Source organism: Phlebotomus argentipes, unplaced genomic scaffold, assembly GCF_947086385.1.
Source record: "Phlebotomus argentipes unplaced genomic scaffold, Phlebotomus argentipes genome assembly contig_2, whole genome shotgun sequence".
Lineage (NCBI taxonomy): Eukaryota > Metazoa > Arthropoda > Insecta > Diptera > Psychodidae > Phlebotomus > Phlebotomus argentipes.
The window spans coordinates 1,180,325-1,195,542 of record NW_026776162.1 but is presented as its reverse complement, the minus strand read 5'-3'; the positions used below and the strand labels follow the sequence as shown (position 1 = coordinate 1,195,542).

The following is a 15,218-nucleotide window of genomic DNA, read 5'->3' as shown; positions in this document are numbered from 1 at the left end:
AGTTGGCTGCACATTCACCCACCCACATGGCAACCCCTCAATCGGGTCACACACACTTGCTGGTGGATTCCCGATTCGTCAAACATCGTCATCGCACTTGACGTGAGGAGCGAAAATTTTTGTCCCTGGATGAAAAATCACATTTTCCCAACGAGAAAACTCGAGATTCGCGGAAGAAATCGTCTTTGTGAAACCTGTAAGTATTATCTTGGGTGGGGACGGTGTGCAATGGCTAGAGTGACGGTGGATAATTGCAGGAGAACGCGCAAATAGTTGGCCAGGATGAGTGTGGATACGTACGGACCGAATTCCCAGAGCTTGACTTTTCTGGACACAGAGGAGGATCTTATTGGAGCGGATACGCAGGGCACGGACTTCGATTTTCGGGATTTCACCGTGCCTTCGCAGAGTCAGACGCAGGGATCTCAATTGGACAACTTGGTCGGCGGTCAGGTGGTTTGACAGTTCAATCTCACACACGCGTTCCGGAAAACTGATATTCTCTTTCTTCTCCCCAAATTCACAGGTAAATGGCTTTGGAAAGCGCTTGGAGATCGGCGGCAAAGTGTCCGCATTGGTGTCGGGGATGAACGATCTGCAGTTCGAGGAGGAAGATGACGATGCCTTCCTCTCCAATCAAGATCTTCCGCCGCATGCCTGCAAGTACTGCGGCATCCACGAGCCTAGCACCGTGGTGATGTGCAACATCTGCAAGAAGTGGTTCTGCAACGGACGCGGCAGCACTTCCGGCTCCCACATCGTGAACCACCTGGTGAGGGCGAAGCACCGCGAGGTGACACTGCACAGCGATGGTCCTCTGGGTGAGACAGTGCTGGAGTGCTACTCGTGCGGTGTCCGGAATGTCTTTGTGTTAGGCTTCATTCCCGCCAAGGCGGATTCTGTGGTGGTGCTGCTCTGCCGACAGCCATGCGCCGCCCAGAACAGCCTCAAGGACATGAATTGGGATCAGGAACAGTGGAAGCCGCTGATTGCGGATCGATGCTTCCTCTCCTGGCTCGTGAAGGTGCCCACGGAGCAAGAACAGATGCGAGCGAGACAAATTTCAGCAGCACAGATTAACAAGCTCGAGGAGTTGTGGAAGGACAACGTGGAGGCGACATTTCAGGATTTAGAGAAGCCAGGCATTGATAAGGAACCGGCGCAGGTTCAGTTGCGCTACGACGATGGCTATCAGTACCAGAATGTCTTTGGGCCACTCGTGAAGCTCGAGGCAGACTATGATAAGCGCCTGAAGGAGTCCCAGACGCAGGAGAACATTGAAGTGCGCTGGGACGTGGGACTGAACAAGAAGACCATCGCGTACTTCACGCTGGCCAAGAGTGATGGCGACATGAAGCTGATGCACGGTGATGAGTTGAAGTTGCGCTACGTTGGCGAGCTGCACAAGCCCTGGTTCGGCGTTGGTCATGTGATAAAGGTTCCCGACAACTATGGCGAAGATGTGGGACTGGAGCTGAAGCACAGCCTTCAGGCGCCCACAGAGTGCACTTCCCACTTCTCCGTGGACTTTATCTGGAAGGGTACGTCGTTCGATCGCATGCAAATGGCTCTGAGGAAGTTCGCCGTTGATGATAACTCCGTGTCGAACTACATCTACTCCCGCCTGTTGGGTCATGGACGTCACGATGGATCTGACGAGGTGACATTCCGCTGCACAAATCTTCCCAAGCACTTCAGTGCTCCCAATTTGCCGGATCTGAACAGATCCCAAGTGTATGCTGTGAAGCATGCCGTTCAGCGTCCGCTCAGCCTGATTCAGGGCCCGCCGGGAACTGGAAAGACCGTGACCAGCGCCACGATTGTCTACCAGTTGGTGCGTCAAAATGGAGGACCAGTTCTGGTTTGTGCTCCTTCCAATACGGCTGTGGATCAGCTAACGGAGAAGATCCATCGGACCAATTTGAAAGTGGTGCGCGTGTGTGCCAAGAGTCGCGAGGCCATCGACTCTCCCGTGAGCTTCCTAGCACTACACAATCAGATACGCAACATGGAGAGCAATCTGGAATTGCAGAAACTTCAGCTGCTCAAGGATGAGACGGGTGAATTGAGCTCTTCTGATGAAAAACGCTACAGGACGCTGAAGAAGGCTGCGGAGAGAGAACTTCTGGAGGCAGCTGACGTGATTTGCTGCACTTGCGTGGGTGCTGGAGATCCTCGCTTGGTGCGCATTAAGTTCAACTCCATCTTGATTGATGAGAGCATGCAATCCACGGAGCCCGAGTGCATGGTTCCCGTGGTGCTGGGCGCCAAGCAACTCATCCTGGTGGGCGATCATTGTCAGTTGGGCCCCGTGGTGATGTGCAAGAAGGCCGCCAAGGCGGGTCTGTCGCAGAGTCTCTTCGAGAGGCTGGTGGTGCTGGGAATTCGCCCATTTCGTCTGGAAGTGCAGTACAGGATGCATCCGGAATTGTCGCAGTTCCCGTCCAATTTCTTCTACGAGGGCAGTCTGCAGAATGGCGTGTGTGCGGATGAGCGGAAGTACAAGGTGGAGTTCCCATGGCCACAACCGGACAGGCCGATGTTCTTCCTTGTGACGCAGGGTGCCGAGGAGTTGGCGGGCTCTGGAACGTCATATCTGAATCGCACAGAGGCGTCCAATGTGGAGAAGATCACCACGAGATTCCTGAAGGCAGGCATTCGACCGGATCAGATTGGCATCATCACACCGTACGAGGGCCAAAGGGCTTATCTGGTGCAGTACATGCAATACCAGGGCAGTCTGCACTCGAAGCTATATCAGGAGATCGAGATTGCGAGTGTTGATGCGTTCCAGGGTCGTGAGAAGGACTTCATCATAATGTCGTGTGTGAGATCCAATGAGCACGAGGGCATTGGCTTCCTCAATGATCCGAGGCGATTGAATGTGGCTCTCACGAGGGCCAGATATGGTATCATCATCGTGGGCAATCCTAAGGTGCTCTCGAAGCAGCCACTGTGGAATCATCTTCTGAACTTCTACAAGGAGAAGAAGGTTCTGGTCGAGGGATCGCTTAACAATCTGAAGGAGTCTTTGATACAGTTTGCCAAGCCGAAGAAAATTGTGAACACGCTGAATCCAGGATCGCACTTCATGTCCAATGTTATGTACGATGCCAAGGATGCCATGGCAGCGGGATCGATTTATGACAAGTCCAGCAACTTCTCCATGAATCAATTCCAGCCGAATCAGCAGCCGCCGATTGGCTATGGCGCCATTGGTAGCGGACATTCACGTGGTGGACAAGTGGACATGTTCTCGAGGACGCATGACTCCATCAGCTACATTTCACCCGAGAGGGCGGCCATGAATAACATCCCTGTGCCCGTGGGAATGTTCATGAACATGACGAACATCCCGCCGAGATTCTATCAACACCAGCAGGCGATTCAGGCGGCCAAGCAGGGACGTCGCAAGGGAACACTTCCCAATGGACCGACCGGAATGTCTGTAGCGTCAGGAAGTGCCCGCGTGTCGAAGCCACGCAACTCCAGCCAGGGAGGAGCGCCTCTGACACAGGGCATGTCGCAGGGCATGAGCCAACCGGGCTTCTGTCTCTCGCAGCCGGGAGATCTCTCGCAGGACTACATGGGTGACTACCAATCGCAAATGGATGGAATTCTGAGCCAGGACTATCTCCATGTGAGTAAAGTTGTTGTTTAGGGATGTGTAACTGATTCTAATGGAAATGCTCGTGTGTCCTTTGCAGAGCCAGGGAGCTGATCGCATGAACTTCGGCGGCGTGAACAGTCAGTACACGCAGCCCTACTGATAATGAGTTCCTGAGGCCGGGAGCAGAAGATCAAAAGGATTTCTACATGGTCGTGGTTTAAAAGCATAAACATGAGGATACAAGTGAGCCCGAGAATAGCGAAGAGAATATGAATTAACGCGCGCTGATGAATGTTGACTACCAAAAGTACCATACGAAGATGACGATGAGAGACTGCTGAATCAGGGAACTCAGACAGAGTGGGTGACAACAGGTGTTCGCGGGAACACACGGGAAGCTCGTGAAATGGATGATGAGATGATGCCCGAGATTCAGTGGGACTTGCTGCAGGAGGAGTCCAACACCTTCAACGCGGAAGGATTTACGATATGATGGTCGTCACACCATCGCTAAATGGGCGACATGACTATCGTTGTGAGACGTTAGTTTAACTCCCTATCTCCCCCCAAATCCTTCTACACACTACACGCGAACTATTATTGGATTTATTATTGAGAAATCACGACTGGCACTTCTAAATGGCACATTAATTTCCCACTCTCCGGGGAGATGATGAACCGCAACTTCTCCCACGGTGAATTCTTCTATGCTTACCCCCTTTTAATTTGATCATACCCTCACTTTTTGGCCGATACCCTTGCTGGCAGATTATTCGTAGATCACATGAAATTTTTGTTAATTGAAATCAATGAAATAAAGATGCTTTTCTTTGAACATTAAATAATTTCTTTAAAATCCAGTGTTTGTTCGTTTCTTTCGTCAAGTCGCCATCATCAGGTGAGTTTCTGGGATTTTGGCGGGCTGAGTGACACATAACCTCCAGAAAAAAGTCAGTGGACGATAAATGTTGCATTAGTGTGTTATTTCTTGTCCAGTCTTTTAGCAAATTGACCTCTAAATGAGCCAGTCGTGAGGTGGAGATGTTTATTGACGACCTGGGAAGGGATTTCTACGGTCGCCTGGTGGGGAAGCGCGTCCTGGTCATCGTGAACTACGACATTGATGCCCTTTGTGCCAGTCGCATCCTGCAAGCTCTCTTCCAGAATGACCACATTCTGTACTCGATTGTGCCCATTATGGGCATCTCGGGACTCCAGCGCACGTACACTGAACACAGGGAGGACGCCAAAAACATCCTCCTGGTCAATTGCGGTGGTTGCATTGACATTCTGGAGACGCTGCAACCGGAAGAGGATGCGACTTTCTTCATCTGTGACTCTCACCGTCCCTACGACGTGTGCAACATCTACAACGATGGCCAGGTGAGATTCCTCACGAGTTTCCTGGGCAGCTTCTGATCCTCTATTTTGTTTTTCAGATCAAAATTCTGGGGAAACCGAGTGAAGACGAAGGCATTCCGGAGTTTGAGACCATCTTCAGGGACTCTGACTCTGAGGAGAGTGACAGCGAGAATGAGGATGAGGAGGAGGGCGAACAGATGACTAGGATGCAGAAGTTCGAGGCGAAGATGGAGAAACAGCGTCAGAGGAGAGTTTGGGAGACTGACAGGAATCGCATCATGTTCGAGTACAGTCAATTCAGCTACTATGGCCGCAGTTCGGCTCTGCAGCTCTTCGAGTTGGCGTGGAGGCTGTCCAAGGATTCCCTGGACATCCTCTGGTGGGCCATCGTAGGCGTCACTGAGCAGCTCGTGATGGGGAAGATCGAGAGTGCCGCGTACACGCTGGAATGTAATCAGATTCAGTCTCACGTCTCGCGATTGACCAACAAAGCTTCTGACAACACCATCCAGACTGCCGTGAGGATAACCTTCGAGAACGACCTGCATCTGGCCATGTACAGGCATTGGAGCGTGCAGGATTCTCTGCGTCACTCCATTTACTCCGCCTGCAAGATGCGACTGTGGACGCTACACGGCGAGAAGCGCCTACAGGAGTTGCTGGTGGAAATGGGCTTGCCACTGGTGCAGGCCCGCCAGACCTTCTCCTCGATGGATCTGGTGCTGCGCCAGGAGTTCTACGGGATGATCGAGAAGCTGGCGGAAAAGTACGATCTCACCGATCTCATCTACGGTTCCTTCACACTCCACTACGGCTACCGTCATCGATACAGCGCCGCCGATTATGTGTACTCCCTGCTGGCCAATCTGGAGTCTGTGGGCGCTGATCGGCTGCCGGAGCAGTGCTTCCTCGAGGCCATGGACAGTCTAGAGCGCGTAAACCGCGGCAAACTGCACGGGGGCATTGAACGGGCGAAGCAGCTTCTCGTGGGCATCCTGAGACATGTGCAAGGCCACCTGGAGATGCGGCAGGTGCGCTCGGCCGGTCCCTTCCTCTATTACACCCTCACCGAGGAGAGCAACCTCTTCTGCTGTCCTTACAGCCTCACACTCCTCACCCAGTTCATCCTGCGCGCCCACGTGTCGGCCTCCCGCAGCCGGCGCGCCCCCGACATGCCGCTCGTGGCCAGCTGTCCCGTAGACGTGGAACGAGGTATCTGCCTCATGATCGGCATCCCGCCGACGCGAGAGGATTCACCCAAGAACCTCTTCGGTCGCGCCTTCGAGCAGGCCGCCCTCAAATCCTCCGCCACCATCTCGCCCGACTTCTTCGACACAGCCTGCATCCAGATCAAGCGAGACGATCAGCAGCGCTTCCTGGACGCCCTCACGGTACTGCTAAGTTAATTGCATTTCATAGCTCTACATAGTATAATATAATTCTCATCCTTCGTACATGATCTTTATATAAAAATATTCTGAATTGTTGTTTTGTGTGTATAATATAATGCACTCTACTGACTATTTTTTTTCCTTAACACTCTCGAACCAAAACAGAAGAAGAAAGATCGCAAAAATGCAAATAAAACCTCTCATTCTAAACCACAAAAGTATTTCAAGTTGAGAAATCTTACAAAATATTGCTTAATGTGAGTATAAATTGAGAAATTCACTAAATACAAGATAATTCATCCACTCTCAATTCATAATTCGTCATCTTATGGGGCAAAACACCTCGAAAACCAACACTATAATTCTTAATCGGTAAGTCTTTTCAGGCTCTACGTGAGGCTTGAACGTGGAAATATTCGCTCAAAACACAAGGAAGGAGGGCCAATTGTTGGAATGGACAGTGTGATAAAGTGTTATCATTGCTAAAGCGGGAAAACCCTGGGAATTGGAAACTGACACACTCACCAGAAGAAAATCACACCACGGACATTTGGGGTTCTGGCTGGGGCACGCTCTGCACGACGCCCAGGCGCATGGAGCAATTCGCCATGTGGCGCGAAACTGCAGTTTTGTTCTTGAACGACGAATTGCAGAGCGGACAGACCAGCGGATTCCCGGCATTGCCAAAGGTCAGAGGCCCGTGAACCTTGACATGCTTGGCGCAGTTGCTGGCATCGGAGAAGGGCTTTCCGCACACGTGGCACTTGTGGGGCTTCAGGCCCAAATGGCGGTAAGTGTGTGACTTGAATTCATCCCGCCGGCTGAACTTGCGATGGCAGATGTCACACTCCAGACCCTTGAAGGCGGGATCAGCCAGCTGGTGCCTCGCCATGTGGCGCTTGAGATCGTAAGAGCGATCGAAGGCGCGCGAGCAAACGCTGCACACGTGTGGCTTAGGGATGGGCTCCACGTCCTGTCGATGGCGCCGATTGTGCTTGTACAGATCTCCTGACGACACGAAGCTGAAGGTGCAGCCAGGATGAGTGCACTTGAATGGCTTCACGCCGGTGTGAGTTCTGAAACAATAATTTCGGTTATATTCTCGCGATTCTCAACAAATCATATTGCAATGCGCACCTAACATGTCGCGTTAGATCTCCAGTCGCTGTGAAGGATCGCCCACAGATTGCGCAGGATTTGGACTTCTCCTTCGTGTGAACCCTCATCATGTGCGGTCCCAGAGAGTATCTCCTGGAGAACGCAGCTCCGCAGATCTTGCAAGAGTACTTCTTACCCTCCCCAGAATCTGCACCCTTGCTCGTGTCATTCTTTCCGCTCGCCAAAAACTTCTCCACATTGGCCTCCATTAGTGGCAAGGTGACAACAGTCGAATTGCCAGACATTTGGTCAATTATGGAGATTTCCGTGACCTTCTTCAGCTTCTTGGCTGCGCGAGTTCTCTCCGTTTGACTCTCAGCGATACTCTTTAGCTCCAGTAGTTGCGGAGAGCGCTTGAGATTTCTCTTGGGACGCCCCGGGGCTTCCTTCTCTTCCTCTTGTGATGCCTGCTGTTCCTCTTCGTCATCATCAATCACATCCACAAGATAGGGAGTGTCATCTTCATCATCATCGGCAGCTGCCACGAATCGTGACATGTCAGTCTCATCAAATTCCAGCTTCAGGTCCATTTCGTCACTCTTAGAGCGATCCTCCTCATTAGACGCATCCTGGGAAACTGAGGAACTCGTCTCCTCCTCAGCAAGTCCTAGGATTATCTTTCCTTTTGAAGGCTTTGACTGCTTTCCACGCGATTTCCCGTTGTCCGGACGCTTCTTGATCTTCATCGTGAGCATCCTCGTGGAAGAAACTTCGTAATCCTCCTTGCTGCTCTTCTTGGGCGCCTTTTCAGGCACCTCCTCGTCAATCTGATGAGCTTTCGCCAAGTGTCTCTTGAACCACACATCCATCTTAAAAGTCAATTCACACTTCGGACACTTTAGCTTCTTCACTGTCTCTCTGGACCGCTTCTGGCGCTTCCTCGCCAGAGCGCTGGGCCCATGAAAGAGTTGCTTGTGCGAGTTGAGACTGGACTCGCGGGAGAAGGTGCTGCTGCACTGGTCACACGCGTACACGTTGGCAATCCACCTCCCTGGACTCACTTTGTTCCTCCTCCTCCGCTGTCTCCTCTTCGGCTCACTTTCACCACAATTGTCCTCAATAACAGTCTCTTCTCTCACCGACACTTCGTCCACACAATTCTCAATGCCGCTGTCACTGGAACTCGTGGCGTCCTCCTGCTTCAGGCTGCTCCCGGTCAACTCTCCTGTCTGCTCCTCGTCCTCGGGGAAGATTTCCACTGGCCCCACGTACAGGGTCTGCACTTCATCTCCTATCTCAATGGTGATTTCACTCAGGCTCACCTCCTCGTCCGCATCCAGGACGCGCTTGTTTACACTCTGTTGGACCTCCGTTTTCTCATCTTTGCGCGTCATTGCCGTCACATCCATGCTTCAGTTTCGCCCGCGAGACCATCACACACGCAAGGGTGATCAAATGTACACACTCAAGAAGCGAAAAACAGGTAAATTCTCTGAAAATTGCAGGGAACTCGCGAGATAGGCGTCCACCAGCAACAGGTAGCTGTCAAGATTGTATTGTTTTCCTGCTTCTTATTGGATTCCTCCAGGTGGCGCACTCGCCTTTCGTCCAGTTAGACCAGTTGGAAACGATAAAGCAAAACAGAAAGGGATTTTTGGGATTCTTTTATTCGCTTCCCAGGACTCTGCCCTCTGAGAGCTTCATTCTCTTGGGTACAATTGCTGCCCTCAAATAGGGATTATCAATGTTGGGATTGTTGGCCTGGCTGGGAGTCGGTTCAGCCTCTGTCTCTTCGATTTTCACTTCCTTCGGCTCCTTGACTTCGCCCTCATCATCATCGTCGTCCTCCAGTTCCTTTGCAGGCGCCGCTGGCACGTCTTCTGTCCTATTGGCCACTTGGTAGTGATACTCCAGCTCTTCAAAGTCAAACACTTGGTCGGTGGGATTGAGAGCAGCCAAATAGGAGGGATGTGCAGGCTTGCAGGCAATCAGTGGAAACATGTTGTCCTCCACATTGAATAGACTGTGAATATCACTGGTCTTAGCCAGAAACTTTGTCAGCGCCTTTTCCACGTCCTTCTTCTGCGTGGCCGCTTTCTCCCGGATCGCCTCATACTCTGTCACGGGCTGTTTGTGGGTCGGCGTCCGGATGTAGGCATGAGGATCCGGCAGTGGCGGCAGATGGTTGGGAATGTGCGAAGGATGGGCATTCTTCGTGCCTGCCTGGAGAAGATTCAACTGCTTCTGGGCAGAGACTTGCTGTGGTGAAGGAATTACGTGTCTTCCGTCTCGCCTGGCGAATGCCTCAAGGCCCTGAATGGAGATTCCCATGTTGATAAGGGCTATAACAACGTCTCCAATCACAGGGATTGTACGTCCAGACAACTCGCAGTAGTTTCGGGAAGACTGTCCGATCTCTGAGAGCACTGAAATTACAAGAAATTAGTGGTAATTCAGAGAAAACCATAGGGAAACACTCACAGCTTTGACACATTTCAGAAAGCGTCTCCAAACACTCTTTATCTGCAGAATCAAAGCCCGCCTCGGCAAGTGCGCTAGAAATTGCCATGTAGAGATACTTTCTGCGCGGATCAGGCACGGTAGTCTCTGGTTTTTCCATGGTTTTTCACTCAAAAACTATCCGGAGAAAATCCCACACGCCGATCAAAACAAACAGGACAAGAGACAAACGCAGCAAACTTCACTCTCGTCTAAATGTCATTGTAATTATTTTGTGTCTCGTTGTGTGTTTACAAAGTTTTCCGTAATTTCTCGTTTTCGTCTGAATTTTCCACAAACCTGTGTGAGAAGTGGCCCCCGAGGAGCGCCCCATGTCAATGGAGCCGAGTGCGGTGCAGGACCCCTTCGGTGGGGCGTGTCGGGTGTGCCTGGCGAAGAACACCCAACTCTCGACTCTCTTCGAGGTGTTGATTGTCCGGAAGCTGGGAGAGATGACGCTTTCTGACATGATCTTTCTGCTGTGCGGACTGAAGATCGATGCCAGTGACGGATTGCCGGGAACTGTGTGTGGGAACTGCCGAATGAGCTTGCTGGCGGCCTTTGAGTTTCGTCTGCTGTGTCTGCAGTCTGATGAGGACATGAGGATGCTTTTGTACAAGAAGGAGATGACTGAGGAGGTGCAAACTGTGGTACAGATCGAGGAGCAGCACAATGTGGTTGAGTTGTCACCGGAGATGAAGGAGGAGATGCAAGACGCGGTTGAAGATGAGAGCCAAGACATGAGAGATGATGGGCCTGAAGAGGAAGACACCAAGGAGGAAATAGAGGTCAACGATCTGCCAGAGCTCGTGCCTATTAAGTCCGCAAAGAGGAAACGGAAGAATGCAAAGCGGGAGCACGTCTGTCCTGTGTGCAAGAAGGTTTTTGACAAGGCCTATCGTCTTCTTCGGCATGCCAACATCCACAATGCCGAGGGGAAACCGTTTGAGTGCCCAGAGTGCAAGCAGAGATTCGCTTCTGAGAGCAATCTCGTGCGCCACCAGATCGTCCACTCCAATCTCATCAATGAGACCATGACGATCGTGAATGAGCGGCCAAAGAGCTTCCAGTGCTTCCAGTGCAATCGTGTGTTCCAGAAGCAGGAATCTCTGGCATCGCACATGAAGACGCACAAGGAGAAGATGCAAGAGATAGAATTCAAGTGCGAATACTGCCCCAAGAAGTTCGCCAAGCTGAACTTCCTCACGCGCCATGTCAAGTCACACGAAGAGTGCAAATCACACAAGTGCAACATTTGTGGGAAGACTTTCGCCCTCGGAGGTCTCCTCATTGACCACATCAACAAACACAAGGGACTGAAGCCGCACGTCTGCGAGATCTGCAACAAGAGTAAGGATTGGGGGGATTGAAGAAATCACTGGTGATCTAATTAACGCCTTTCTCAACTTTCAGGCTTCCAGCAATCGTGCACACTGAAAGATCACATGCGAATCCACAGTGGAGACACTCCTTATCTCTGTTCCGAGTGCGGGAAAGCCTTCAACAATGGCAGCAATCTTCGGCAACACCTCATCCGCCATTCGGGCGTGAAGCCTTTCGCCTGCACGCTGTGTCCCAGTCGATTCAGCTGCAAAGGTGGCCTCAAATCCCACTTGACCACGCACTCGGGCCTCAAGCCTTACGTCTGCGACAGCTGTGGCCACTCCTTCACCAAGCCCTACTCTCTGGTGAAGCACAAGAGGATTCACACGGGCGAGCGACCGTACAGCTGCGAAGTGTGCGAAATGCGCTTCAACTCTTCGGATCACGTGAAGCGCCACATGCGAACGCACACGGGCGAGAAGCCCTACAAATGCAAGTTCTGCGAGCGCGCCTTTGCTCAGAGTAACGATCTGGTGAAGCACATGAGATCTCATGTGGGAGATAACACGTATCAGTGCAATCAGTGCACCAGATCTTTCAGGCTCTACAGCGAGCTGAGATTGCACATCCGCGAGCACTTTGTCCAGGGTGAGATCCCGTCAGACGCCTTGGTGCAAAAGTCCAATAGGGGCGTGAATGCGCTTCCTCAAGTGGAGGGCGAGGAGCCGCTCACGCTGAGACTCAACGATGCCCAGACGTTCCTCGTGTCGCCGGAACCGGAGAAGCAGGCTCTTGCCAGTGTCGTTCCGGAAGTCATGCCTCCGTTGACGATCAAGGATCCAGAGAGATTCTACCATCCCACCACCCAAGTGGTTCTCGTAAATCTCCCGCCCGTGCCGAAGGACTGATCGCACATCTGAGTCTCTGGGATAACAAGTGAGCATGTATGATTGTCTTTTATATACAATACCGTGTAAGATATATTTTGCAAGAGAATCTACAATTTGCCATATACAATGAGAGTTTTATATGTAGTATGCTAAGGAATTCCCTTTTGATGATGCCTTGTTTAACCGGTTAATGAAAAAATTTTCCACTGCCTCACAATCTCCGGATGATAATGTTCTGAACTTTTTCTGCCCTCTCTGAATACCATCGTGCAAGATCACCAGCTAATCCAGATGCGACTGGAAATCAGTCAAAATATTGTTCTATTTTTTCCTCCTCGTATCAATGAACTCTCTTCTCTTTCCCTCCAAATATGCTTTTGGGCAGAAGCTCATGGGATTAAGATAAAGCGCCTTGAATGAGGTCAGTTCTATTATGTAATTTTTATTGAATATTAGCGTGATTGTGATAATAAATTTGAAGGAATGAAATTCATGCATGAGCTGCAATGTGGACGGCCTGGGCGCGTCCTGAGGGATCCGCTGAACAGCCCCAGTCCGTGCGCGGCACCCATTTCATGACGGTGTGAGCGAAGGATTCGGCGGGGAAGATCTCCTGAAAGATCTGTCGGTAGAAGAAAGCCTCTTTCGTGACTGGTGTGTTGATGGGGAAGATCTCCTCGGCATTCTCGAGCTCCTGATCGTCCACATGCGCCGCGGAGAAGGATTTGATGGTGTCAATCCATTGGTAGCCCACTCCGTCTGAAAACTGCTCCTTTTGGCGCCACAGCACTTCGTGTGGCAGATAGTTGTCTCTGAAGGCTGCCCTGAGGATGTACTTCTCGATCTTGGGATTTTCCACGGGCTTCCCATTCTCCAGAGTCTTGCGCGAGATCATCTGATCTGTGGCGGCCGGCATTCGATCTTCGGGACGAATGTTCATGGCGAAGTTGACGAACTCCGTGTCCAGGAAGGGCACTCGCAACTCCAAGCCCCACGCCATTGTAGATTTGTTGGCTCGCAGGCAGTCTGCGAGGTGGAGACACCGCACTCTGGTCACCGTTTCTTCGTGGAAATCCCTGGCATTGGGCGCTCGGTGGAAGTAGAGATAGCCGCCGAAGATCTCATCTGCTCCCTCTCCAGAGAGCACCATCTTCAAGCCCTCGCTCTTGATGAAGCGCGAGAGCAGGTACATGGGAATACTGGCGCGAATGGTGGTGATGTCGTAGGACTCGAGGTGGCGAATGATGTCAGGAATGCAGTCCAGTCCGTCCTCGATCGTGAAATAGACTTCAGTGTGATCGCTGTTGATGTAATCCGCCACCATTCGGCTGTACTTGAAGTCTGGTGCACCGCGAAGGCCTACGCTGTAGGTCTTGAGGCGGAAGTTGGGATCTCTCTCACGCATGATCTTCGTCGCGATAGAAGCGATCAGGCTGGAGTCCACTCCGCCCGACAGGAGAGCGCCAAATGGCACGTCACACTGCAAATGCGAGCGCACGGCATTCTCGAGTTTTTTCCTCAGCAGAGTCAAGTTGGACTGGTGAGTGGGAATGGTGGTGATCCACTTGGGAGTGTAGAATTGCTCAAAGACCAGACGATCGGGTGTGCCATGACAAAGTGTGCCCGGCGGGAAGGCTTTCACATCACGGCAAACACCCACGAGACACTTCATCTCACTGGCCACCCAAAGATTGCCCTCCTCATCCTTGCCCAGATACAGCGGAATAATTCCAATGGGATCCCTGGCAATCAGAATACTCTTCTTGGTGCGATCATACAGCACAAAAGTGAACATCCCGGTGATTTGATGCAGAAGGCTACGACCAAAGTCCTCATAGAGTCCAATGATCACATCTGAGTCACTTCTGGGCACGTATGAAGTTTTCCTGCGCCGGGAGATCTCCTTGGCAATTTCCAGGTAGTTGTAAATCTCTCCATTGGCCGCGAGAATCACTTCTCCTGTCGAAGACTTCATGGGTTGGGCGCCAGTTCGGATGCCCAGCAATGCTAGACGTTCCTGCACGATCGCCACTCCGTGTTCAGGCACAAGAACCACTCCCGTATGGTCAGGTCCTCGATGTCTCTGGCAGCCAGACTGTCGATAGACAAACTCTCTGAGGGACTCCTTGCGCCCAGATGCACTCCTGGGCAGCTTGACTGTACCAGTTCTGGAGAAAACCGCAAATATTCCACACATCTTCAAAGTCTTTCACTGCTTTCACTGCACGTCCGAACCCAACGCTTTCTGATGCAACACTGAACATCAACAGAGAGAGACTGGTGTATTTTATAGCTCTCCGATGGCTGATACTCGTGTGGCTAATGACACCGAATTGCTGAGAGCGTAAATAAGAAAATTGAAGGCGCATCCCGCTGATCGAGACCATTAGTCCACACAAAAGCCGGCGACGCTCTTCCCAGTTTTCCTCTCTCTGTATTGTGAGAAAGTGTCTGATGTAATAGTGGACCCGATTTCAGCGATAACGACTTACCTGAATTCCCTCTCCCATCGTCTTTCTTCTCTGCCCTTCCGCTTTTCCTCTTCACGATCAGTGCACGGTTAATTAATTCTGGGGTCGTGTTTTGGCGGGGAAAATAAGATGTTGAGCATTTTGTGCGTGTGTGATCATTGGGGAATTTGGAAGGTTCTGAGGCCCTAAAAAATTCAATTATACCTCATTTATGTGCATCGATGTGGAAAGGAATTTGCATAAATATTCTGAGCCTTATAGATTTAATCAGTTCTCAAGTACTGTATTGGAAAATACAGACTAAAAAGCAGAAAACTTTTAATTAAAATTGCCATTGTGTTGGTAAGTATTCCCGAAAAGCAACTCATGAATTTTCTAGGTCAGTTGTCTCATTATATTCGCCAACATTTCTCAAAATAAAGCATATTCCTTTCGACTCTTGCGAAGCGTGTGTCATTCTTCAAATACGCTGAATATTGATTATGCGCTGACTTCGCAGTAGGAAAAGCTGTAGGAAAAATAATCAAAACATCTCTAAATCATGTTTACAAACTGTTACACGCGACCAACTGAT

General features: G+C 51.0%; 6 protein-coding genes across 6 annotated transcripts; 3 read left to right on the top strand and 3 right to left on the bottom strand.

Annotated features, from left to right (window-relative positions):
• Positions 1–53: 53 nt before the first annotated feature.
• On the top strand, positions 54–4,455 carry LOC132265311 (regulator of nonsense transcripts 1 homolog). Its single transcript, XM_059765906.1, has 4 exons — positions 54–196; positions 258–453; positions 527–3,640; positions 3,708–4,455. The coding sequence occupies exons 2-4, from the start codon at positions 283–285 to the stop codon at positions 3,768–3,770; spliced, it is 3,348 nt and encodes a 1,115-aa protein (XP_059621889.1). The 5' UTR covers positions 54–196; positions 258–282; the 3' UTR covers positions 3,771–4,455.
• A 101-nt stretch (positions 4,456–4,556) lies between these two features.
• On the top strand, positions 4,557–6,383 carry LOC132265315 (cell division control protein 45 homolog). Its single transcript, XM_059765911.1, has 2 exons — positions 4,557–4,993; positions 5,050–6,383. The coding sequence occupies exons 1-2, from the start codon at positions 4,652–4,654 to the stop codon at positions 6,376–6,378; spliced, it is 1,671 nt and encodes a 556-aa protein (XP_059621894.1). The 5' UTR covers positions 4,557–4,651; the 3' UTR covers positions 6,379–6,383.
• A 512-nt stretch (positions 6,384–6,895) lies between these two features.
• On the bottom strand, positions 6,896–9,010 carry LOC132265312 (zinc finger protein 236-like). The gene is made up of 2 exons (XM_059765907.1): positions 7,501–9,010; positions 6,896–7,439 (listed from the first exon to the last, which is right to left on the bottom strand). The coding sequence occupies exons 1-2, from the start codon at positions 8,868–8,870 to the stop codon at positions 6,899–6,901; spliced, it is 1,911 nt and encodes a 636-aa protein (XP_059621890.1). The 5' UTR covers positions 8,871–9,010; the 3' UTR covers positions 6,896–6,898.
• An 82-nt stretch (positions 9,011–9,092) lies between these two features.
• Positions 9,093–10,151, bottom strand: LOC132265316 (transcription initiation factor TFIID subunit 8). Its single transcript, XM_059765912.1, has 2 exons — positions 9,943–10,151; positions 9,093–9,887 (listed from the first exon to the last, which is right to left on the bottom strand). Exons 1-2 carry the CDS (start codon positions 10,079–10,081, stop codon positions 9,127–9,129), a joined length of 900 nt encoding a protein of 299 aa, XP_059621895.1. The 5' UTR covers positions 10,082–10,151; the 3' UTR covers positions 9,093–9,126.
• Positions 10,152–10,161: 10 nt separating this feature from the next.
• LOC132265313 (gastrula zinc finger protein XlCGF57.1-like) lies at positions 10,162–12,300 on the top strand. Its single transcript, XM_059765909.1, has 2 exons — positions 10,162–11,310; positions 11,374–12,300. Exons 1-2 carry the CDS (start codon positions 10,293–10,295, stop codon positions 12,189–12,191), a joined length of 1,836 nt encoding a protein of 611 aa, XP_059621892.1. The 5' UTR covers positions 10,162–10,292; the 3' UTR covers positions 12,192–12,300.
• A 107-nt stretch (positions 12,301–12,407) lies between these two features.
• Positions 12,408–14,429, bottom strand: LOC132265314 (probable asparagine synthetase [glutamine-hydrolyzing]). Its single transcript, XM_059765910.1, has one exon. The coding sequence runs from the start codon at positions 14,368–14,370 to the stop codon at positions 12,664–12,666; it is 1,707 nt and encodes a 568-aa protein (XP_059621893.1). The 5' UTR covers positions 14,371–14,429; the 3' UTR covers positions 12,408–12,663.
• Positions 14,430–15,218: the final 789 nt, after the last annotated feature.